This window comes from Manis pentadactyla, chromosome 13 (assembly GCF_030020395.1).
Source record: "Manis pentadactyla isolate mManPen7 chromosome 13, mManPen7.hap1, whole genome shotgun sequence".
In the NCBI taxonomy this organism is placed as follows: domain Eukaryota; kingdom Metazoa; phylum Chordata; class Mammalia; order Pholidota; family Manidae; genus Manis; species Manis pentadactyla.
This window is the reverse complement of record NC_080031.1, coordinates 1314820-1340786: the sequence shown is the minus strand read 5'-3', so window position 1 is coordinate 1340786 and position 25967 is coordinate 1314820. Positions and strand designations below refer to the sequence as shown.

General features: G+C 53.0%; 1 protein-coding gene across 26 annotated transcripts in view; it reads right to left on the bottom strand.

Annotated features, from left to right (window-relative positions):
• Positions 1 to 25967, bottom strand: part of NCAM1 (neural cell adhesion molecule 1) — a 276433-nt gene that overhangs the window by 46766 nt on the left and 203700 nt on the right. For all 26 annotated transcript variants that reach the window (XM_057490801.1, XM_057490813.1, XM_057490802.1 and 23 more), the window contains exons 2-8: positions 14433 to 14507; positions 12518 to 12736; positions 11378 to 11521; positions 10887 to 11024; positions 9701 to 9818; positions 9087 to 9253; positions 3179 to 3321 (exon numbers count right to left, since the gene is read on the bottom strand). In XM_057490801.1, the coding sequence (XP_057346784.1) occupies positions 3179 to 3321; positions 9087 to 9253; positions 9701 to 9818; positions 10887 to 11024; positions 11378 to 11521; positions 12518 to 12736; positions 14433 to 14507 (1004 nt within the window). The remainder of the gene's footprint in view (positions 1 to 3178; positions 3322 to 9086; positions 9254 to 9700; positions 9819 to 10886; positions 11025 to 11377; positions 11522 to 12517; positions 12737 to 14432; positions 14508 to 25967) is intronic.

Genomic DNA, 25967 nt, shown 5'->3' with positions numbered 1-25967 from the left:
CTGGACAACTGCTTCACGGGAAGGCACTGAGCTGACCTGCCCTTGGGCCTTGTGTCCAGGGCTGGGGTTGCCCCTCACAGCCGGACCTCAGGACTGTGAGTGCATGGAACAGACAGGAAGGCCCGTGTGGGCTGACAGGCCCTGGAGCCACAGACCTCTGGGAGAGTTCTGATGGGAGCCAGGCCTGACTGGTCAGAAAGATGGACTAAGATGGCTCTCCAGCCAGGGGCTGTTTGTGTCTGTGGCATTTTTGGTAATCCCAATGATTGGAGGTGGCTACTGGCATTTAAGGAAAGGGGACCAGTGGCATTAATATCTGGCATTGCACAGGAAAACCCCAATGAGGGAAGAGTCTTCCCAGATTGCCTGAGCAACCCTACTGAGAAACACTGGGTTGCAACAAAGAAAACACAATTTTTAGCAGAAATGAATCTAAAATTCTGCACTATGGGTGAAGCAACTGATTACATATGAGTAGGATTGGGGCTATGAGGCTTAAATGCAGTTCATGTAAAAAAGACCTGAGCACTTTAGTTGACTACAAGCTCAATATGAAGAAACTGCTGGTGGGCTCGTGGAACTGTGACGCATGGATGCCCAGGTCAAGGGAGGCCTGCGTCAGCCACAAGGGGCTGTGAAATTTCACGACAGCACTTGTGAACCGCTGGACTCTTGCACAGGACAACCAGGAAGGTAAAAACCACACCCTCTAAGGGACTGAAAACAGCTGGTGTGTGAAAAGGAAGAGCAGACTGGCAGAGGGCAAAACTGAATAGCTTCCTTAATGGCTCTCCTACGGAGGAATGAATGGAGAGGTGGGAAGACCAAGAAGCAGAAGGGGCCAGGAAGCGGACCTTACAGGTCTCCACATTGGCTGCCTGCCCTACAAACAACGGACACCATCACCTGGCAGGCAGGGGCTGAGTGACGTGCCAGTAGTGCTAGAAACAGGGGCCGGGTGGTCCAGCTAACCCCGAGGGGCGTCTGGGATCCCGGCTTTGATGTGTCTCAGGCTCAAGAGCCCCCTTTGCCACAGCAGTCAGCCACAACTGTCCATTCTTACCCACTTAGCGGCCATCCTGGTATTAAAGGAGACTATTTCCTTCCACTCCTGCGATTCAGTGACTAGTGGTCTCGATACGAACGCTGTACAGAGCAGCTTCACGTCGGGAGAACGCGCAGAGCAGCAAAGTGAAGTGAGATTTGTTACCCGGAGTCTGACCCGCCCAGTTCTCTTTATTATTAGCTGTCCACCATACGAGATGGACATCATGCCTCTTTGAGGTCAACAGATAATTAATAGCAATGGTGCCTTTTCAGTACAGGGTTCCCCTGGAGCAGATGTGCTGACTCGTCACATCACTGGTGGTCTGACCTGTGCTGACCCTGACGCGTGCACGTTCCTGAAACAGCACTTCAAGTGACCCTGAAGGCAGTCCGGAGTAAAGAGCCACAATACAACCTGCATGGCTGGGCCCAAACAGCGACCTCGGGTTGAGGCAAATGATCTGCCCTGACACCTGGGCCTCAGGCAGCCCACCTGGCTTGAGGTGGTCTCTGCTGGCACCTTTAGGCTCAGTATTTAGGAAGTCTAAGCGTGTATCACTGCCTGGTTATTTGTTCTCATTCTGTAAAAATGAGTTTGCAGATACAAGCCAGAGGTGCCAACCTATTAAAGAGCCTGGGGAGGCACAAATCGTAATAACCCTGCTGGTCTACCTTGGCTATTGAGCTGTTCCCAGAAAAGACACTGAATCTAACAGCATCATTCATCTAGGGTAGGTATTATTTCTGTCCTTCACTGTAGGTCAAAGTTATACACTGGGTCATTCTGGACAAATCTATTTTCAGGCCTAATGTAGAAAAATCTGCCAAGTAGCAGCCCTGTGGTTTAAGCCCTGGAATGCACATTCAATCCACGGAGCACACATCATGGGGGCTGGAGTGTCTGCTGAGGGTTCAATTCCAGTGTTGATAAACTATCCGATCCAAGTAAACACCACATTTCTTAACCCAGCTGGTCTTCACAATACCAAACAGCATATGTGAGTTTCAAAAATACTTAGCAGTTCCTCAGTTGAGTTCTGGTTAGGCTGAATTCAACTCTGGAGGTACAACTTGCAAAAAATAATGTTTTTTTGCAACAGCAATTTCTGTTCCCTTTGACTTAGTTTTGTTTTCCATTGGTGGGACAGAAATCAGTTCCTCGAATGCAAATCCCAAATTTGGCTCTGGTATTTCAAGCTGTCCTTTCCAGTTTTGAGTTTACCCTCTCCAGGGATTTTCTTTAGGTAGGCAGAAGAGTAAAGATCTATCACTTTTGACATTCTGGTCAATAAGCAATCCATTACAAATGTTCTTTAAGGCCAAAGCTCTTAGTCCTGAACAGGTGACAGAGCTTTGGCCAGCTAGGACGAAGCCCATCGTGACAGATCGCATGAGATGAGGCTGCAGAACGCCGTCAGAGGGTTCCAGCTGCCTTAGAGCCAAGCTGCCTCCTCCTCCTGCTTCTGGCCCACTTGAGAGCAAAGGGCTGCATGATGTGGGGTCACCTCATTTTTATATATTGTCAATAATAAAGATAGCTTTCTGGTGGTCTATAAATCCATGTGCTTTAAAGCCAACCCTCCCGGCCGTTTGCCTTCCCAGGAAGGCTGCTACGGTGTTTGTAAACCCGCAGGGAGCATTGCAAAACCCACTGTAATCATCATCGCGTAGAGGCTGCTAATTATTTTTGCCTTGAGAACAAAATGAAACCCAGTCGTGACCACGAACACAGGCAGACACAGGCAGGCAAGCTCGTGTGCGCAGTGCGTGGGCAGCATGAGGACAAGACCCAGGGGAAGACGGACAGGCCCCCTGACCCCGGCTGTCTCCAGGGGGCGCTCCCTCGGTGCCCGAGATCGCCCACCGCAGCACCCAGACCCCGGGGTCGGGGTCACTGTCCCCTCCCACCAGGACGGCCAGCTGGCCATGCCCACCAACGGCTCTCCCCGGCAGACCTAAGGAACCGTGCCCCTTCCTTCCAAGCGGATGCCTGGCAGACCACACCCAGGCAGGCTGGAGGAGAGAGGCCCCGGCCCGTGTCCGGCTCGCCGCAGAGAACTGGGCACGGGGCCGACTCCAGCTGCTTTGAGCCTGCACTCCGGGGCCCTGACGCTCGCAGGTGACACGGTACCTTTTCCTCGCTGCTGATGTTTCGGGTAGACGTCCTCCAGGTGATGGAGGGGATTGGGTCTCCCGAGGCTTCGCAGGTGAGGGTAACTTGTTCCTCCAGCTCCATGGCCGTCTGGTTCTCTACGTAAGTGATTTTGGGTTTTGCTGAAAAAACAAAACATTCCTTTGAGTTTATCTGGTTTTTTGTTTCCTCGGCTTGGGCTCTGATAGTACCCATTCCACAAAGCACACTGCTTGCTAAGTACAAGGCCCGTTCTAAGTGGTGCAGGGAATCAGGGGCGAGCCCCAGGGAGCTTGCAGTGAGGCAGGCATGACAACACAACACCCTCTGCAGCAGCAGGGGCGGCAACGCCGGTGGCCTGGGGCAGAGGGAGCCGGGCTCCATGCGAGACAGCGCCGGGCCGGGACACGAGATTTCACGAGTCATTCCAGGCCTACAAGACCGTGTGAAGAGAGTGCTGGGCAGAGAGCAGCGTGGCCCAAGCCAGGTGTCTGGGCATCAGAGTAGAGGGAGTCTCCATGCCTGGGTAAAGCTCCTGCCTGGATTCTATCCGGTGGCTGGTGGAGGCTCACGGACAGTGTCTGAGCCGAGCAGTGAAATGATCTTTTGTATCTGAAGAAGGGTAATCTGGGAAAAATTCAAGATGATTTAGGAAGGAGGAGACCTTGGGGGGAAACCAATTTGGAGCTCTGGCAGTGGCCCAGATACGACGTGATACAGCCCTGAAGAGACAAGGGAGCTCCGAGGGAGACGCTAAAAGCAGGTTTTATAGGAAGAGGCAAGTGAACAGAGGGCAGGTCGCGGGCAAGAGACAAAAGCAGGAACGAGGTGTCCAGGCGACGCTGAGATTCTTTATGCCTAGCAGAGGCGGGCGTCAGCTCAGGAAATGTGGCCAGCAGCTTGGGGCGGGAGGGAGATGAGTCGAGATGAGCTCATTTCCCAAATGTTTTGGGAAATGCAGGAAAGCAAGCATGAAAGTGGAGTTAAATGTGAAAGCATTAGGGAAAACTGACTTTTCCCAGTTTACAACAATTATACTCTGAAATCGCCAAACCTTTCATAGAAGAGAAGAGATAAAACTGCACAAGTGTGACTTATTTCACTAATGGAGGAAAAGGCCAGATAAACAATAAATAAACAAATCAGGATTATGGACAATTTTTGAAAGAACTGCATTTCCTTTATATCCAAATTCACACAGTAACCCGGGTAGGCTGATCAGTATGCGCCTGGGCACATCCTTGAAGCTGAGGCCCTGGGATAAGCTTTAATAAACAGAGAACAACAACAGAGCCGTGCATCTCTGTGGCAAGCATCTGCTTCTATATAATATTACCCATTTAGTTCGAATATTCTTCTGAAGTTAGTCTGAACCAACAGCCTGTCCTTGCTTGACGGCCGCACACGGGCCCACCCCAGTCCAGAGTGGCCAGATGACCACAGATCAAACTGGCAGAGCCCGTAGGAGGGGGGTTGCCCGGCAGGCGGGCTCTGTGTCTGTCTTGACAGGCAGGGCCCTCGAGGCAGCCACGACTCATCCGGGGAGGGGCAGGTGCAATGTGCCCTTGAACAGGAGACTTTACAGGGTGAATTGCAGCCGACCTCACTAAACCGAGCAGGTCCTCTGGGGACCGGAGGCTAGTCGGGAGGCGGGATTCCCGGGCTTCCTGAAACCTAGTGGGCGCTGCACTGCAGACAGCGACTGTGGACCACCTGATGCGCAGCGCTCTGTCCTGGCACCAGGTCAAAGGGGACAGACTGGGCAGTAAGCGCCCACTAGTTCCCATCTGGCGGCTCCACGTCCCAGGTCACAAAGCGTGCACCATATGTCCTTAGAAAAGGGCAGAGCACGTCCTTATTAAAGGCCCCCTAACAGTGCTGGCCTTGCACAGCCCGTAGAGGGTGAGGAGGAAAGGATTCGTTCTCACGAGGAGCTGGGCTCTTATCAGACCCAATCGAGAGCTTGGACAGCAACCTTAGAAATAGGCTGTCAGTATGATCTGTGCCCAAATCAGGGCACTCTTGAGTGCAAATTGGTGCTCTGAACAGCTCCACTAGAAAGAGCACGCTAGGCAAATGGTGACAGGGTGGGGTCACTCCCTCTGCGAATCGGCACCTAGAGGCAGCTTTCCAGGCTGACCCTGCATGCGGTACCTGCACCATCGAATTGGCCTCTGATGCAGGCCCTTGCCTTTGGACCTGGCCTTTCTCCACCTGCCGCTGCGGGACGTAATGCCCTGAACTGTCCCCTGCACCTCCCCCCGGGGACCCTCCTGTGAGCACTGCTGTCCTTGTGCTTTCCAAGCATGCCTGCTCTCTTCCGGCATGTCTATGGCTCTGCATCTGCCACTAAGGGCCAGCCTGTCTACTGTCACCTGACCCGGGCTCCTGCAAGCCTGGCCCAAGGAGGGCTCCAGAGCGCGGCTTCTCTGAATGGAGATGCTGCCTGTGACCAGGTGTGCCCTCCTTTCTTTCAACTCATAAGGGCTGCTTTGGTCCTAAGGGGTCAGCTGAGCAGTTTCTGCCTGCCGGTGAACCTGCGTCCGTGCTCAGCAGCAGGAGACCTCAAGAGCATCTGTGCGAGCCTAGTAAGAGCATGTGGAGACAAAAACACTTCTCCAGAGGGGCCTACGGGGAGAGGAGCAATGGAAGTTCACTGCCAAGTGTACAGGAAGGTACAGAGAGCTCCTGGCTGATAATGAGGGCCACGCATGCTAGAATGTGCTCCTTTTAAGGAAAAAGTGTTGGTTAGGTGCAATTACGGCAACTTCTGATTTAGTTATGCCCCGACATATGAAATGCCACCCCTTCTTGAAGCCACAGGAGCTCTGAGCGCTTCTTCATGACCCAAGCTGCAGGGTCTCTCACTCCTCTACCTCAGCGCTGCAGACTCGGTCGGGGCACCTGGCCCATCTCTCCCCGCAGTGCTGGTCCCAGAGGCCAACCGGAAAGGGTGGGGGAGAGACAGGGAGAGGGAAGTAGCCTTGTCTCACCTACCACCAGTCCAGTGGGGGGGGCAGGAGGAGGAGCAGAGAGTGGGGTTGAAGAGCAGGAGACGGACAGGGCGAGGGGGGCGTACACGAGGTACAGGGATATTCAGGGAGGCTGAGTGGCCTCTTCTGGGCGCCACACGGGACGCTGCTCCGTTTGGGTGAGGGCTGGGTGGGACCCAGTCCTGTGAGCCTCTGATCTGCAGGAGTGTGGCTCTACTGGGCTGCCCACCATACATCCCCAGCCGCCGTCTTGGGATGGATGGTGTAGTGGTAGAGAGCGTGTGTGTGCGTGTTCTTAGGGGAGGACGTGGGGCCGAGGAGGTGGGGGGAAGTGAGGCCTACCTTGCCGCCATCCCTGCATCCTGCCTTCCCTGCCTCATTCCCTCCTTCCCTAGCCCTTATCCAAATGCCCACACTGGCCCCACATGGCTCCTGTCCCACTGCCCACACTTCCTTCTCGGGCAGCCATCACCACCAGAGGCCTGAAGAGAAGCCAAGCTCTGTCCTTGACCACACGGTGGAGTGAGTGCCCTTGTATAAGAAGCCATGTCGTCCACGGTGGTGAGGGTCGGGCACACTGATCTTAGGACTGCTGGTCCTCCTGCAGTGTGTGTTAGCCGGGGAGCAGGAAGCACCACTGCTGACTCGGGGAAGGGACAAGAGCCAGCCCCCGGGGCTGCATCCTGGCTCCCTGGGCAGGGCACCTACCTGTCTGTGCTCTGTGCCCTCATTTGTAGGTGCCATGAAGATTAAGAAAGCCAGCTTCTGGATGGTACTACACACAGTGCTTGGCACACCACGGGACTCACTTCGTGTCGGGTGGTGCTGTTGTGACCCTACGGGGCTAATGTCTAACAGTTTCCTGAGACAAGTGACGATCACACACTTCCAGGCTCATCTCCACACCACACACATTATACTTTGTTCACCTAAGACTAATTGCCATTACTCCATTTATTCAAATACTAGCACCTATTATGTGTCAGGCACTGTTCTAGGAGCCAGGGGTCTATCTGTGGGTCCTCGTTCCTAGGAGCCCACAACCAGCACATGCTCTCCTACATGTACACTTATGTGGCCCGAAATGCACATCCACCCTTCCTCATCTGGGAATCCTGTGTGTGAGACAGACATTGTTTGTGAACACGTCATGTGGGACCAGAGATTTTCTTTTCACATGAAACACTGTGCAGTCGCTATTACAAAGTCATCATAATGGACTATCATTAAAGATGTCAGCGCCAGCCACTTATGTTAGCCTGTGAGCCCATCAATGAGAACAGAGTGCATGTCAGTCATCTCTGTGACCGTGGCAATGGCTGCGCCCACAGTGGGCATGCCAATGTTGTTCACTGACATCATCTACTGTAATTTTTATGCTCGTATGTTTATCTCCCTCTCTGTGCTTCTCAGGGTCAGAGCACCCTCTCTTGCTCAGCTCTGTACCAGCCACGATGGTGCTCAGGAAGCATTTGTTACATGAATGCATACGTTAACCATTGCGTCTGGTTCTCTAGAGCATGGAAAGACTTAAAATCAGAGTGGCCAGGAAGGACCACCTGACTCACAGACAAGACTGTGAGGAACTTGTTCCAAGAAGTGTGGTTTTCACCCTCAAGTGCAGACAGTCATTTGAACCAAACTGATACACTGTTTCTAAACACAGTCACCATTAATAAATAAATAAATAGGATTCCTTTGTGATTAGCAGGTCCAATTGCATGTAAGTGCTTGAATGTCAAAGATCTGTGTTCACAACATAGGTCAGTTCTCCCAATCAGGCTGAACACAAAGGTCCAGCTTTGTAGGCTCCCCGGTGGACACTGGAACCACCCGTGGCCGCACCCGCCAGAGCTGTCCCTCCAGCATCTGTGCTCCCGCAGCCCATCTGCAGCGGGCCAGCATATCTGGATTTTTTTTAAGGATTAGCAGAAAAGAGTGGAGAGTGACTACGTTAAATATTTCGCTGCCATATCCTTTCTTCAAGGTCAGGTCAATACGCATTTCAGTTCTAAACGAATGAAGTTCACAGAGTTTCTGAAGACCAGATTGAGTAGAGATGCGGGGTCTCTCCTCATGGCCTCCATCACAGACCAGGGGAAGCAGCAAAGGGAGAGAGGCAGCCCAGCAGTTGGCCGCTAATATTTACAAGGGGCCTGTTAGAGTCTGGCCCTATTGGCAATGCCAGAGACAAAGCAACTAATAAGGCAGCCAGAGCTCCAGCATCCTGGAGTTCACACACATATGTGAATGGATCAGTTCGGGTGCAGACGAGCAGAGTGAAGGGCGCAGTGAGGTTAACGGGAGAGGTTTGTGGGGGTGGGTGGTCATGGTGATAAGGGAGCTGCGTTCGCTGGTACAGCAAGGAAGGGCCCCCCGGGAAGGCCGGCTGAGCTGAGACCTGAACGGTGGTGAGTGGGGGCAGCTCAGAGGCATCCCCGAGCAAAGAAACATCCAGTGTGACGTCCCTGAGACAGGGAACAGGCCTGGTGTGACCGAGGTGCAGAAAGGAGGCCTGAGGGGTCGGACAGTTCAGGAGCAAAGTGGAGAAAGGTGAGGTTCGATAGGAAGGCAGGGGCTAAGTTCAGTTTTGGTCTTGCAGCCTGGATTTTATTCTGGCTGCGTAGGAAGCCATGCGAAATTTTCAACAGGGGAGTCAGGTCCCTCTGGCTACTGTGGGCAGGAGGGGCCGAAGGGAACCAGTGTGGGCAGGGAGACCAGTTAGGAAGGAGGCTGTCTCCCTGGCCAGTGAGGAGGATGGCCTGGACTAGGGCTCAGGGGTGGGGCTGGAAAGAAGTGGTTGACTTGGGGATGGACTCTAGGTGGAGTGGACCCCTGGGGTCTTGCTGCCAGATGGAGCATGCTGGGTAAGAGTCACTGCAGCAGAACAGCGACACAGCCTGCGCGGCACTCACCGAAGACTTTGAGGTGGATGGACGCGTCCTGCTCCCCGGCCTTGTTCTCGGCGATGCACACGTACTCGGCCTCGTCGCCCTTATCCACCTTCCTGATGGTCAGCTCGGAGCTGTCGTCACTGAAGACGTACTTCTCGGCCTCCTCGCTCTCTATCTGCTCCCCATCCCTGCAGGAGCAGAAGGGAAAGGCACCCCGACTTTGACCACAGAAGTAAGATGTCTGTTTTTAATTTCTGTAAAATGCAGACTGAGCCTTTGGGAAAGATTCAGTCTTCACAGGAAGTCAGGATGCCAAGTTGTACTTCCTCACGGCACCTCCCCAACCCCTCCACTAGATTCCTCTCCCTAGATCTCTGGTCTGTCCAAGGGCTGTGACCTGCACCCACAAGAATTCCCAAGAGGGCCTCCAAGGCCACGCCCCGGGTTCTGCTCCACCAACCGGAAACGAAGGGATCCAACACACAAGGCAGGGCAGCCTTACAGGAGGAGCCCACCGGCAGATGGAGCTGATCTGCATGTAGCCCATACCTCCTCCTAGACACCAACACGGAGCAGGCCCTATGCTGTCCCCTCCTCTGCTAGTCCAGGATACAAGGCCCCAGCCAGGTTCTTACTTGGTCCAGCTCATGGTGGGCTCTGGGAAGCCTTCAGCGTCACACGCCAGGGTGACAGACTGGCCGAGGCTGGCGGTGGCATTCACTGCGCTCTGCCTGGCCTGGACGGTGGGCGGCACTGCAGGGAAGGAGGGCTGTCAGGGTGGTTGGGTCAACTGGGGAGGCCCAACGGCCTGGAGAAGAGGCACTTCCAGGGGACCCCAGGTCAGAGGGTTGCAGCTGAGGGTCCTGGGCAGCTGCAGAATTAGTGTAAGGAACCTAAATTCAGGAGCGTACACATGATCACTGAAACTCACGCCCTAGTGTTTTCAACACTACATAACTCTGTGTGTGTATAACTGTATGTAAAAATACTGTTTTCAGTAATACAGAAGCTCTATGAATAAGTTTTATTCATTTAAAAATGGAATTCAATTTGTAGTTGCTATTTGTCATCAGTTTTCCCAGTCAGTGCTTACTTACTAACCTTACAAGTACCATGGCTGGTCGAGTCTGACCCTCAAAAGGGGCTCCGGATACTGGAGGAAGTTGGAAACTCCTGCTGCGGGTGATTGAATGGTTAACACCGCTTTGAAACGCATCAGCTCAGCAGAGTGACATTTCTCTGGGACAAACAACCCCCTGCACAAACTGTTTTTACCAAAGGATGCGAGGAGGGGAGTCTGGCAAGAAGGACGGAGCGACAGCCAAGCATTCAACCATGATTTACTTATTTTCTTAGTACTGACATTATAATTTCCTGTAAACATCTTGTAAATGTCAGATCGATTCCATGGGTGTGTTTATTTGACACTGCAAATTAAGATTAATCAGCCCACGGACCACGATTCCGACTGTTCTGAGGCCTGAATTGATTAGAATCTTTTCCTTGAACATTGAACGAGGGGACTAACTTCACAATTCACAGGAGCAGCAAAGGCCAGTGCAGGACGAGTGAGAGCTTATCAGTAAGCGGGAGGAGTTTCCAGGGCTGCAGGACAACTGGAGGGCACTCAAGGATTTTATAAAAAGTTCCCATAGTGGAGGGAAACCCAAAAGGCCAGTGTATTTTAAAAAAATAACAACAACAAGCCAGAGGCTAAGGGAGTGAGGGGGATTCTGCCAAGATGGATGAGCGAGTCAGGACAGGATCCGTGTCACCGGGGAGAAAAGGTGGCAGCGATGCAGGACAAACGCGTCCCCTCACCGTTCACGATGACCTGGATGTCCTTGAAGTTGATCTCCCCCCGCGCCAGGATCCTGCCCTCACAGCGGTAAGCACCCTCATCTGTTTTCTTGATGCCCCGGATCTGCAGGTAGTTGTTGGACAGGACTATGAATCGCACTAGAAGACACAAGAGGCAGATTCGTCCACAGACCCGTTGGAGAACTCTGGTACCTGCAGGCAGGACGCGGAGCCTTTTGGGTCTAGTCTCGGTCTGACGGGGTGGGGCTTTAAGCCGACCTAAGACCAGGCATCCCCGGCTCTGACACAGAGCCATGAGCAGAAGCCAGTTGGAAATCTGTCTTTTTCTTTGGCGTGCAGATGCACGCCCACCCGGGACCTGGAAACGGCGGGCGGTCCGGGCGCTGGAATCTGAGCTTGGGTGGGGATGCCCCGGAGGCTGGCAGGGGTGGGAACCCGGGGACACGTGGTGGCCTGGGGAGAAGGCAGCTGCTGGGCAGCTCAGGTCTCACCATCTTTTTTCAAGACGACATCTCGGCCTTTGTGTTTCCAGATGATGGTGGGGGGCAGGGAGCTGACCACATCGCACACGATCACGGCATCGTCCCCCTCCCTGAACTCCTGTGGCGTTGGCGCATTCTTGAACATGAGTTTCTCTAGAAAGTGAGCAAGAGAGGAGTGAGGGGAAGCAGCTGGTTCTCTCTCGAAGATCCCTTCCCACTGGCACCATACCTCCTGAATCTGAGTTCCGGGCCACCCGTTATACATACAGTGGTCCAAGAGAGGGTCTCACCCAGCGGGTGGCCATGTGGGAGAGAGGTCAGTGTCTAGTCACTGAGGCTCCATTTACCACACTTTGTGCAGAAAAGGGTCTTTGGAGGGAAAGGGGTGTCTCCACCAAGGGTCCCCTTCCAGGGATGGGGCCAATGAAGCAACGCACAGGCAGAACGAGCCGGGAGACCACCTGTTCTACCCAAAGGAGTCACAGGTCCCTTGTCTGTCTTCCACTCCAGCCCTAACCTTCTTATAGCAGAGAATTTTGAAGAACAGAACCATAGAAAAGCAGGCTTAATGGCAATAAATACTGCGGCAATCAATACTTTCCATTAGCTGTCACCCACCGGTACAACGGCCAGTGGGACGGATGCATGGCGACAGGTAGTAAGATGCCGCCTCCACACTGGGGTCTGGTGTCCACGGAAACTGCCCGCTCTGCACGGTGTTCAGAGTGTTCAGGTAACAATTCCCACCTCTGCCCAGCCTTTAGACTCCACTACCAGCAGGGGACAGTGAGGCAGGAGGGGAAAGTCTGAACTGCACAAGTCAGTGAACACTTGGGGAAGGGACAGGAGAACGTGACTACCCTCTGGGAACCGTGTGAGTCGGGTTTAGAGAATGGAGGCCAGTCGTGGGTGCTGTGACCAGCGTGGACCAGGGTAGTGAGTGCTGAGTTGGCCCACGGTCGTTTGGGGACATGCTGGAGCTCTCAGCTCAATTCAGAAGACTGGTGGGTGTCGGGGCAGGGGAGAAGAGTGCCGTCAGGCCCTCAGCCAGTCTGCAACTGCCCTCTGTCCCCACCCCCGTCCACTGCCCATGCGCCTTCCTGGCCGGGAGGGCAGGACAGGAAGTACAAACGGGAAGGAGAGACTTACGGAAGATCTTCACATTGACCGTGGCCTCTGACTCACTGCCATCGTCGCCGGTGACCACGCACTTGTAGATGCCCGCGTCATCGATGTCGGCGTTGTAGATGGTGAGAGTGGACGAAGAGTCATCATTCCACACCACCGAGATCCGCTGCTGGTTCGGGGTGAGCTTCTCTCCGTTCGGGGAAAACCAGGAGATGTCTTTATCTTTGGCATCTCCTGCCACTGAGGAGGAAGAGATTCTTCAAACCACTGAGGTTGAAAAGGCAACGCCCCCCCAGGGTGACAGCAGGGACCCAGGAAGGGCTTGTGAACAGCGATCATCAGGCCTGGTGGCCTGGGAGGGACGGCTGTTCACGTCAGAATGGAACGGGGTCCACACACAGCACCAGCTACAGTGCAAAGAACTTGACCACCACTTGGGCCGGGCTCGGCAGAGCAGCCCCATCCTCAATGAGGGGAGGGAGCAGACGCTTGTGAGGACCTACCATGTGCCAGGCACTAAGCTGGCAGCTTGCAGCCAGCCTCACAGGACGGGGGAGCCCCGGGGGCTGGTACGCCGGGGATCTGAGCTCAGGGGCCTAGCTGGTCTGAGCCAGCCGATCAGCGCATTTTGAGGGCTTAGATTATGGTCCCCTGAGCACCACTGAGACACTGGCTGGCTCAGGAGCATGGATTCCACCACTTTTATTCGAGCCTCTGGCCACACGCACTGGCACGGCTGTCATTTCAGTGCCCCTGCCTCAGACACACACGTTCACCTCCTTAGATGCTGCAGAGAGGGTGGCCAGGACGGCTCAGGTGTCCTTTCCCAGGCACCGAGGGGGCCAATGGCTGGCTTGGCTGTCCCCGACACCAAGCTGGCACACAGCCCTTGGCTCCCACAGACGAGGCTCTGCCCTGCCTCTTCGCACAGCGCCCTCCTGGCCCCCCTCCTGGCCCCCCTCCCGGCCCTACACAGATGCTCGGTATGGAGATGAAGAGCCTTTCGGGGCCTGTCATGTCTTCAGTGAATACTGCTGCCTTCAAGGAGCACTGCAGGCTCTGTGGCGGCATCTCCCGATCATTCAGATGGCCGCAATGAGGGCGCGGCTGGGGCTACACTTCCCGCTGCCACAGGCCACTGCATGCAGTGCAAACCATGGCCGCATTGAAAGGCCCCTCCCTGCAGAAAGCTGCCTAAATGTTTACACCTCGCCCGGCCTTTTCCTGGTTCTCCTGTGCTCCAAATTCCAGCCATGTCACAGTTAGAGAATCCATAGCATAATGTGAATGAAGCCTTTTCCTTCGCAGGGCACATCATGATAATTATCTGAGCTGTGGAATGAGGCATATTTTCTACATAAAAAGCAAGGATGCAGATCTGACCACCGCAGAGCTCGGGGGTCGGGGGGGCCGAGGCACATGACAGGGGCGTCCAGGACAGACCTGCGGAACCTGGGTGTGCCCTCACAGCAAAGAGGTCCAGTTCTCAGCTTGGTTTCAAGCTTAGACCTTCTTGGATTTTCCTGTTCAGGGAGCTCTGAGAACTAAGCCTTACACTGACCCACTGGAGCATGATTTCTGAGCCGGCACTGTCATCCATGCCTTTTACAGAACTCTGGACGCATGCAGAGCAGGCCTGGGGTGATTTCTACTCTGTGAGTTGTGCTGACTCTTCTGAGAAAACTCCAGGCGTCCTCCATCCCAGGCGGAAGTCCGGATGACACACGCCATGGGTTGGGGCCGCCGTGTGCGGGGAAGAAGAGGCCCTGAGAGCTTGCCTGGGCTCAGGCCGTGCTACTGACGCTGAAGCAAAGCAGCGCCAGGAGTCCCAAGCTGGGGGTGGGGGAGGTGATGCCGGCATATGCAGGCCTGCTCCTCCTGCTTTGCTGGGGGGTGGGGGTGGGGTTCTAGAACACAGCGGGCGTGTGGCACTTGCCTTGGCATAAGAAGAACTTGGACTCCCCAACGCTGATCTCCCCTTGGCTGGGGACAATATCCACCTGCAGAGAAGCTGGAAAGACAAAAGTCTGGTTTAAACACATTCGGTTTCTGAGAATGAAACGCAGAGCTCCCATTCAAAGACAGGGGGTCCCTTGGCTCAGGTTGGGACTGAGTGAAGGGAGGGGGGTGTCTGAGGACTCACCACCACACAGCCCAAGGCTTCCTGTGCCAAAGCCAGCAGTGGGCACAGTTTGACCATTCCCTGGGGAACACTGTCCCCCATCAAAGTGCGAGTCCCCCGGGAGGCTGGGACTGACCTGTGCCATACATGTTTCTGACCCCCTGAGAAGACTAAGGTCCTGTTCCAGAGAGCAGCACTTCTGGGGTTCACAGAGATGGCAGCCAGACAGTTACTCTCGGGTATCAGCCAGAAGTCCCCCCGAGGCTGTGTTAAGAGGGAATCCTGCCATTCCAGGACTCTGCCAACACCCCAAGCCACCACTTAGTCTATGTGGAGTCGGTGTGACCCCCACACTGATTCTGAAGCAGGGGTGCCAGTGCTCACCCTACATCACGACTGTAGGACCACCCCACCCCTTTCCCACAATGGGAGACAGCACCAAATGCCGCCACCCCACAGTCAGGCGCTCCTCTGAAATGCTGCTCTCTGTGCTGGGCAGCGCCCTGTGTCCTAGCTACTTGCACCTAATTGTTATTCGACGACCTCATGCTCTGCCATCCCACCCTGCTGAGAATATGGTGCACAGGGTCTCACATCCCTGTGTTCATACATGTCCTTGTTTACCTGCTGGCAGCAGATAACCGTTCCCCATGAAATCCAATTTTAAGGTAGAAAAAAGTGTCTGAATTCATTTGGATTCACTTCCTCCTGCCTGTCCCCCTCAGGTAAAGTAAACCTGAAAGCTAATGGCTGAGGGACCGTTGGTCCCACGCATGGAGCTTCTTAAAGCTGACAGGAAGGAGGGGCCTGGACACAGCAGGCTGGCTGGTGGAGACTGGCAAGGACTGACAAGCCCTCCCTTAGAACAGCCATCTTCTCCATCTTCTCTCCCCGGAAGGAGGGGATGCTGGTTGCCATGGCGACTGGCTTGCAGGCAGAGCGGCCGCAGGGCTCAGTCTGCATCTTTTGATGAAGGGGCCACAGTTGTGCTCAGCGTAACAGAGGAATGGAAGGGCCTGCACGGGGCTAGGAGGGGGCAGCGTGGGGGCAGCCCAGCTCCCGCAGCACAGCTCCCTTAGCCACCAGCCAGCAGCCATGGAGACTCCAGCAAGGGCTGCAGAGAGAAAGGGCTGGCTTGGTGCAGACAGGGCTGGAGGAGTCCAGGAGCCAGGGCAGGGCTGGGGAGCCCGGCAGAGGGTGCGGACGGCTCCCAGGGTTGTGGGGAGAAGCATCACGTCCCCCAGGCAGCCTGTCCCTCCCTCACCGGCCGCTGATCACTCAGGTGGGGCCCAGACGGACGGTGCTGAGACCAGCAAAGGCTGTCCCCGCCCCTTTCTGACTTTCGCTCCAAGCACACAGGGCCAGCGGGGACTCCTGCCAGGACGGGGCCACAGCGTCCAAGGGGCGAGTGTGGCTGCCTCTCCTTCCCTCTCCTCCGGATGGGGGCCCACTCAGTTCTAAACTGGGGGCTGGAAGGGGTCTAAAGTGACTGCCCTAAGGCCGGGTGGCCCCAGGGCCCAGGCCGCCTGGCTCCCAGGCAAGAGTTCTTCTCAGTAGGCAATGCCGCCTGGACAAGTGGGGAAAAGGTGTTTCCACTTGTTCAGCGAACAGCCTGGAGAGCCTGCAGAACAGCTGCAGGTCGCCGTCCACTCCCCCACGGGTCAGGGCAGGCCCAGAGCTGGTAAGGCCCCCGGTCCCACAGGGAGCATGGGACAGAGCCACCACCGTGAGGCCAGCCAGGCCCTCCACCCGGCCTCTGGCTCACCTGCCGCAGAGGGATGGGCTTGCGAAGCCCACAGGCTGTGTCTGCCATCCGTCCCTCGAGCGACGGTCTCCCTGGCGCTTCCTGGGCATTTTTCAGAGAATAGAGGCCTACCTCTGCTGCAAGGCTCATGGCCCCAGTGCTGAGCACTAGCGCCCGGCCCCAACGCACGGCTCCTGCCCCCCCATGGAGCCCCCACTGCGCTGAAAGGACACCCCCCACCCCCAGGTGAGAGGACGGCCTTCAGTCTTTCAGCTCTTTTCAAACAGATGGTGACCCGAGGGGCCAGAGCACACAGCAGGGCTGAGGAGGTCTCGTCCCCGACGTGCCAGCCTCCTTCTCTGGGCCGCGGGATGGGCAACAAGGACGTGAAAGGAATTCCCCGCTCACCCATTCATTACAGAGGTTTCTCAAAGAGATGCCCACTTAGACTTCTGACCTTTGCACACTGGGAGAAGTGACCCCTCCTCCAAAACACAGTGTCAAAGCTGGGCCAGAGGAGCCCTGACTCTGCACTAGCACAACGGCTGGTGATGCCGCCCCAGACGCTGGGTGCTGAGTCACCAGGTTTGGTGACAGTAAGTGGAAGGCCGGCTCCAAACCCCAGCTCCATCCCCACCATTCTTGCTGCCCACCCTCACCCTACCAGCCTCTCACTCCTTCCAGTAAACCCCTACATTAGCTTTGCCCATCTCCAGCTTCATACACAAGTGGAATTTGCGAACCAGGCACAACTTACACCTTCAAAGAAACTTATGAAAATATTCTTCCCAGAAAACGTGTGTCATCTCTTGCTTGTGTGAACACCCTGCAACACCGCCACGTGTTGACCTCCTTCATCTAAGATGCATCCTGAGATAAACACTTACACATACGGGTGTCCGGACGTGGGTGGGCCTCAAGGGCAGGCTGAGGCTCCCCACGGGTGCTTCCAAGGTCCTTTAATAAAGTACCCACCCCCCAGGGCCTCCTGCAGCCAGTCACACTTTCTGGTTTACAAACACTTTCCCTTATTTCATCTGATGCTCACAATAGCTCTGAGATATTAAGAGGACAGTAACATCTCTCCATTCTGCAAAAGGGGAAATTAAAGCTCAGAGAAGTGAAACAACTTGTCGAGGGGCAACTCAGCTAACGAGTGGCAGAGTCAAGGTGATAAGCCGTCCAACTGTAAGGCTCCAGCCGTTCCCTACACTCCACAGCTACCTCTGACCATCTGCTGCCCCCCTAATACTCGTTATTACACAGGAGTTACCAGTCTCTAATAAATTACGGGCTAGAAAGAGCAGAGTGTACAGACATCTTAAAATCAAGTTGCTGCTGTCATTTCTAGCCTAGTTAACTATGGCTGATCTCTTTACTCACAGATAATTGTAGCATTCTAACTCTCATTTTACAGACATGGAGGTGGAGGCTCATAGCCACAGGCGAGAGTGACAGTGGGGTCAAGATTCAAACCCAGGTCAAATGGAGTCTGAAGCCTCAGGTATTTCTCCCACACTATTCTATCCCATGTGAACAGACAGAAAAAAGGTTCTCTTGAGAACATAATAATGCCCCTCTCTTCATCTCATTAAAAATGTACAACAACCCTATGGGAGATCTCTATGTTTTTATATGTCTCTATTAAAACTGATGCTATGTTCTGAAGGATAGGCCACCTTGTTTAGCAAACAGCTTCAGGTGTAGACAGGAGGCTTGTAACTCCCAACTCCCTTGCAGAAGCAAGCTATAAAGTTTGACTTCCTGAAGAAAAGTGAAATAAAACTTCTGTTCATAAATGATGCCAAGGCACCTATCAGAAGAGGTAGAAATCCTATTAAGGCAAAGCAACACAGAAAACCTATTCTGATTTCAGAAAGGAAATCCTAGATTTCACTTGAGTCAGCATCTTCTGGCAGCACTAATTTCCTGGCGTTCTTTTCAGTAAAATTCTAATGTGCTGAGGAGGTAGAGGCCAGAAGCAGAAAGGGAACCCAAGTCTCTGCCACAGCTAAATGAAAATACCTTTTTACTAGATGGTTCTAGAGACATCAACTGCTGAGGAAGACAGATTACAAGTGTGCCGTCACACGCCTTTGGAAGATGTCCCGGTCACCAGCTTATACAGAGGATCAATCTGATCAGCAACTATGCATTGGACAGAGGAGTTTCCTAGAACCTATTTAGTAATGGCTCAGGAATTTTGAAAATATGACATCAAAGTGTAGCTAACATTAATTTTGTTAGATATTGTTCTGGAAATGAGCACTACATATTACTGTATTTAACCACTTTAGTGGAGAGCTTTTGCAAAGTGTAACTGAATGTTAAAGTCTCTTCCCTCTGACCCTGACTGAGAAATCCAGGTGTCTGAGCCAGGAGCATGCAAATGAGGCACACCCACTTTCTTCTCAGTATTACCAAACCCTCAACGGAAAATACACGGTAGCTTCATTGCTAAACCAACCAAACTCAGTTAATGTGACACCAAAATCAGCTTGGCAATAACTGCAGGGTGGTTAGGGCCGAGGACTCTGGGCCTGACTATGGACTTGGGATCTCAGCCCTGCCACTTACTGGCTGTGGAATCTTGGCCAAGCTATTTAACTTCGTGGTGCCTCTGTTTTCTTATCTTAAAATGGGAAAAACAGACCCCCCTCCTCAAAGGGCTGTGGGGAAGATTAAATGAATTAGCATACATAAAACACTTAGAATAGAGTCTGGCACATAAGAAACATTTTATATTCGCCGTATAATGTTCCTAATAAATCTATAGCAACAGCCTTTCCCAAAGATATTACTTTGATTACTATTTTTGAGGGAGGCAGTTTCCCTGTATTTAAAATTTAAGATAAAGTAACCTTCCCAACTAAGCCAACTGGTGGTCAGGTTGCCTGATTCCACTGTATATTAAGATATTTTATTTGTCAGGACATTATTGGGATAAAAGATGATGGAATTCAATCAACCCCAAAAAACAACAATGTGGGGCTCTAGACAAGTCACTTCTCCTTGACTACAGTTTTCTCATCTATAGAATGGGGATGATAATAGGTCAGAATTCCCGTGGCTGGACTGTCATGAGACTTAAACAGTCAGGCGAGAATTGTGGTTAACAAGCGGGACCTGGAGTCAGAGAGGCCTGGGTCCAAGCAGCTCCCACACTTCACAACTCTGAGTTCTCAGGAGACTCTCAGAGCCTGTTTCCTCCATTTGTAAATGCACACAACAACCCTATTGATCTCGGTGGGATGTTGAGATGATTTAGGAACGCAATACAAATCACAAACACAAGGTCAGGGTGTGTCAGAATCTTTTAGATGGCAGTACATAAAAGATAATACTTTGAATTTACATACACACATATCCCAGACAAAATCCCCAATAATGTTTGTAAAGAGAATGAGATAGAAGGAATCTCTCATGGACTCTGGGTTCCATCTGTCCACATATTAAGGGGTATTGTGCATATATATCTATATCTGTGTGTAAGTACATACACATCTAGGCAAACGTGTGTATGTGTGTAGAGTAACACAACTTGTCAGACCGCTCTTGTTGCAAGAAACAGCTACACATAGGTAAATTTATCTCATTTTGGGAAGGAAAAATGAATAAACAATTAGGGAAGACAAAGGTGCCTCACCAGTAATTGACAGGTGAGTCCTACAATTCTGGCTTGAGCTACTGTGCACAGGAGCTGGGTGGAAGAAGGTGAAGTAGACTGTTTCACTTTCAAATATTAACCCAAAAGTTCAGTGTCATTTGAAAGGAACTATACAAGCTGTGTTCTCACAGAGTTTGGCTTCGGGTCCTGCATATGGGGCCGTGGGGGCAGGTACCCCACTTGCCCCTGGAAGCACCCTCACTGCTCTGAGTTGGCTCACAGCGGCAACTGAAGTCGGCCAGAAATCAGACTTGGGGCTGCCAGCCCTTTGGCCAGACTAGCTAGGGACCCACCTATAGAAATACTGAGAATTCTGTGTAATTCCTATCTAAACCTAAACACCCAAAGCAATCCAGCTAGGTTTTCCAAGGTCTCTGAGATCTGCTCACAACCAGACTCTTGGGAAACCTCAGTGTGAAGTCCCCACAGGACCCTGGAGCCCCGGCTTCCCCCAGTATGCCGGTCAGCCTGGAGAGAGAGGAAAGCCCTTAGGAGGGCCATGGCCATCCTGGATCAGAACAGCAGTGCACAGCAGAGTGGGACTCGGGGAGGAGGGGCGCTGGCTTGGTGGCTATGTGTTCATTTCTTTATGCCACTAGAATAGAGAAGCCAGGGCTTCCTGTCCACAGACTAGCCACACAGACACACGAGTTGTAGGTCTCTAAACCAAGTTCGCTTGAAAGAGATGCCAGGCTCCTATACCAAGCAGATTTCAAAGTCTTCTGTTTTAATAAAGCCCCCAAACCAGGCGGTGGTCCATTACAAAGGTGATGCAGTAAGCAGTCCTGGGAAAATCCTTTTTACCCCTCACACCCCACGACTCTTCCAGACAGAGTGATGGTGCAGGGGATGAGAAGGTGAACAGAGCTTCAGAATTCTTCAGCTTTCTGTGCCATGTGATATCTAATTGACATCGTAGTATTAAAGTCAGGAAGAGGAAGCGCAACCCTCACTGCCCAGCCGAGGCCAGGATGGGAGGCCTGCACCCAGTACCCCCACATGCCACCCTGTGGGTTCCGGGAGCCAACAGCAGGAGCCAGCTGCCAGACAGAGGCCCTCCTTGGCGCTGCAGACTGCATGAGCTGCTGGGAGTCAGGATAACTGGGTCCTGGCTCTGCGTCAGGGGGCTGGCACTTCAGAGCATGATGGCGTCAGCTCTTTTGGCCCCCTGCGTTCCCTGGGTCGAATAAGCATTTCATTGGGTCTGACCAGATGGTTTACATTTATAGAAAGGAGTCAGTGGTTCCAAACCATGGTGGATGACCTACAAACCACCCAGAAGGCAGAGACCTTGACCAGTGTTCCGTCACTCGGTGCCCTGTGCTTCTGGTCACAGGGCAAGATGGTCCACCTGCTGCTTTAATGGGCTCAGAAGTGAAGATTCAGGTTGTTCCCCACGCCCTACCCCCAGGGCAGCAGGGAGCATCCTTGGGGAGCAGTCCTGACTCAACAGCGCACCCAGCAGGGCATGAGCAAAACAAGGTCCATTCCCATAGGTCAGAGGTCAGCCTGGCTGATGACAAGCAGCTTCCTAGTTTCTTGCTTGTTTTAATAAGGGATTGGAAAGGATGGAGATGCACTGAAAATTTACTATCCTTTTTTCCCAAAGCATCAAAAACTCAGAAGAATCCACATAGAGGCTCAAACAGACCAGATTCCAGGCCAGGAGTGAATCCCCTTCCAAGGGGGCGCTGGCCCTGGCTCGAGGCCACGGGCTGTGAAGGCAGGACCATTCCACAGCCCCTAGCACTGGGCTGTGTGCAGCTGCGGCTGAGTGTGCACCAGGAGGTGCCAACACTGCCTGGCGAGGCCGCCACTCCCCCGCCCTCTCCTGCACTGGGTCCATGGCCAGGATCACAGGGCCACTTGGCAACAGAGGTTCTGGCCAGAAAGGACCTGACACATAAGCTATAGCCCCTCCATGTTACAGATGGGAAAAGTTTAGGGCCCTTGTGCTGAGGCTCAGGATCCACGGGGTGGACCCCACACGCGGACCCTGACCTGAGAGGCCTCCTCTGGCTTGCTCTGGGTGTCCTCAGGAGCTATTTCGACCCCTGCTTTCACCTGGCCTGCCCTGGCCTCACCCAACTCAGAAAAGTGAGAGTCATCAGAGAGACCTGCTCTGTGACGCAGTTAAGAACGCTGGACAAATGGCCGGTGCTCTGAGTCCTGTCCTAAGCCAGTTAAAATGCCCAGTACTTCCAACACCCAGGGTCACATTAGCAGAAGCTCAGGTCCTCTGCGTCCTGGCCCATCTCGCGGCTTCCCCTTTCCGGGCAGGCCCTGAAGGCAGGCCGGCATGAAGCGGAATTACTGAAATGCAGGGCAAGGATGCAAGCAGGTGTTTGGAATTCAGCTCAGCTTCTCCAGATGGACAGTGTAAAATGTATCGATCTGCCCTGGTAACCAGGCCTTCCCGGTCAATGGCCACACACTACCTGATCACTTCTAGGATGTCCTCGCCCATGTTCGCTGTCATCTGCTCTCCGGAGACCTTACCTTGGTGAGTGACTCATCCAGCTTTTCTTCCAGCTACAAGAATGTGCTGGTAAAAGGCGAGTCATTCTCTTCCCTCCCAGCAACTCTTGCCAACATGGCAGAAGTTGGAATTACATCTTTCAATATTTGTCCAGCTGTTTTTGCAGATGCTGTATTCTTTATGCCCAGAAAATAGGAATTTAAAGAATGCTAGCATGCAACTTCATCCTGAGAATTTTAGATCCTGCCTGTGTCTTTCAAAAACTTTCTTATGTGTCTGTAGCTTTGAGCACATCTGGGCTATTGAAGGTACAAAGGCTTATAATCTCTCAAACAACTGGTGCAAAGAATTGTTAAATTTGGTTTCTGCCAAGTGAAAAATACATGCTCAAATAAGGAGATGTATATATATGTAGTGTTATCATGTGCCAGCCCAGTTCTAAGCACTTTATTGAATTCATGTAATCTGCACAACCCTAGGAGAAGGGACTGTCATTCTCCTAGTTGATAAATGATAAACTCAGGAACCGAGAGGTTAAGTAACAAGCCCAAGGTCACACAGCTAGTACATGGTTGAGCCAAGATCTCTGGCTCTGCTGTCCTTGATCATCAGTATGTGCTATTTAAAGTTGGTCTCAATTAAAGCCAACCTCCAAGAAAAAGGGGCTGATTTTGTGCTGGATCAGTTGGGAGACAGGTGCATAAATAGAGACAAACACTACGTGGGGATGTACTGGTTCAGGCCTGGGTATGCTGATTCTGATCAGGGCTGGAAACTGCGGTTCCTTGAATTCTGAGCCACCAGGCCACCCTTCCCTCCCCATGGTTGCCCAGCCTCTGTGTCTAAACAGAATCTTCTCTAATCCCTCTCCTCACCACCAGTGGCCCACCTGCAACCCTCTTCTGCAGCCACTAGTGCTCAGCACTGGGGCCACCAGCAATGATCAGGCCAGAGGCTGTGAGCTGGGGTCTCCCATCTATGGGTTACTCCTGCTCCACAATTTGGGCTCTGCACAAGCCATATCACCCTTATTAAAGTGTTAATATTAAAGCTATTCCTTGGTGAAACATACACTGGGACTGATTCTTCGCTGCTCTGCAAGGTGCACACCTGAAATGGGTCGTTCAGGAGATCGCCCGAATGGTGCCCCTCAGAGCAGTCATTCTCTGCAAGAGGCCCTCCGCGGAGTGTCTACGGGCAGATCCTACTAGAGGTCACACACTTTCCTACTGGGTAGAGCCTGCTCCCTACACCCTCAGCCACTGTCCCCCTAACCAGGCAGTGCCTGTCCAGCTGCATAGCACATAGAACCACGTCACACAACATTTCTAAGGGGACAGAACAGAAGACCACCCAGCCATTTAAGTACTAATAATTTTACTAATAGTATGCCCATTATTTTGGAAAACAATCATTTGCTTTCTTGAGTCAGGGAACATGTAAGAAGGCTGCCACTGGCACTACTAATTAGATAACAGCTGATATCTGTATGGATGGCTTCTCAGGAACTCAGAGGGGAGGGCAGCCACAGCCCAGGCAGGGTGGTGGACAGGGCGAGGACGGCAGCAGGTGTTGGCCATGGGGCGGTCCCGGCACATCCTGGTCCTGAGGCCATGGGTCACATCTGCCAACCTTGTGATCCACCCATCCGTGGAATCACCCAGAATATTGCTTTCTGATTCCAGTTAAGATCCCCTGGGTACACTTGGAGCCTCCTTCTGCCTCCACATAGGGTGACTCAGGGGCCTGGACGGGCCCTGCCGTGCAGCCCAGCCCTGGCTTCTTGTCCACATTCCATTTTCATCCCGGCTACTTTCACCTTATGACTGGCAGGCCTGAAACAGCATGTCTCTGGCTGCACTCCAGGTTATCAGTCTTTTCCACCAATAAAGAACAAAGATTCGGGTAGGGTATGTTAGAAGAGCTGGGGAAAATGGTCCAGTGAGGGGGGTGGGTAGAGTAGGGAGGCTGGGAGAAAACACCCCAACTCACAATCCTCTCATCTTGACAGCAGGGCCTCCCCCAGGTGCTGATCATGCTCCCTTCCTGCCCAGAGCAATGCCACAATCCTAAGAATTGCTAATAAGCCATGAAAGTTGAATGCAGAGTAGGGCCCTTATGATAGCTTTTATAGGCTTTTGTTTGGGCTTTGATGGAAGCAACCGTTGCGGGTCCTCTCCTTACTCACTCAGCCTCCAAACCCTCCTGTCCTTGACACCCTCACTTTGCTTACCCAACAGGGAGGAGAACCTCTGAATTCAGTCTGTGAAATCAGAGACAGAGACATTAAAGAGAGCGCGCGCTCCACGCACAGCACCATGTCCTAATGGGCTTTGAGGTTCAAGGACTAAAACGAATGGGGTCCCAACGAACCAAGTCCAAGGGCCAGGGCAGATAAGAGAGAGGCTCCCCCACGAGAAACAAAAACAAACCGCACTCATGCGACGTGGCAGAACCTTCCCTGAGCAAGGATTTCAGACACGATACTTTGCAACTTCCCCCTCAGAGCGACGAATCAGCTATAGGCAACTTTAAAACCAGGCAACTAAGCCTTCTTATTTCTGGATCCTTATCTCAGTAAAAAGGAAAATCCTGCCAAGAGACAAACTCTCTCTTTAGGAGAGGATCGTGGGCAACCTCCTTTCAACCTCAAACTCCCTTCCTGGCAATGGGGGTTTAGTGTCCACTGTGGTCCAGCTGGGCAGATCCAGCACCAAGTCTAAATAAAGCAAACACACACACACACACACACACACTCACTCACTTACTCACTCACTCACTCACTCACTCCTGTCTCACTCTGTCTGCTGGATGGTGAACCCCTTCTGGGACCTAACTTTGGAACTTTCAAAATGGTGTTAAGTCACAGTGACCAGGCAAAACAGGGTCCTTAAAAAGAACTCAGGTCATCGGTCCCAGAATTTCCGTTCCTTAAATAGAATCAGCCTCAGCAGCAGCTAAACTTGGGAAAGTGGTAACTAGTCCTATTCCAGACTGGATGACAGCTTCAAACCCGAGAAGCCCGAGACTGGTGGGAAGCTGCGTCATGGGGGCGGAGCTCAGGTGGGAAGCCGCGCGTCATGGGGGCGGGGTCACGAGCTAGCACGTTCTGCGGGGCGCTGGCTTTCCGTTCCCGTCCATTGCCAAAAGAAACTCCCCACCAGCTCCACTCTGCATGGCCAGGGCTGCGGCTGCAGTGATTCTCTGTCTGCCATCAGGTGACCATGTCATCCTGAGGCAACTCAGCAGGTCTCTTTGAAGCGTGGACAGTAACAGAATGGGCCTCCATGTCACAGGTTCTCGGACTTCCCCAACAAGCCTGACCTGTGTCCAGTGGAGCTGTCTTCGTGTCCCCCGCCCCGGACACAGCCCCACCACAGTTCTCAGGGTTGGCCTGAAGACTCCCATAGACAGACAGACGTCCTACACACCCAGCAACAGTGACACACTTGGTCCAGA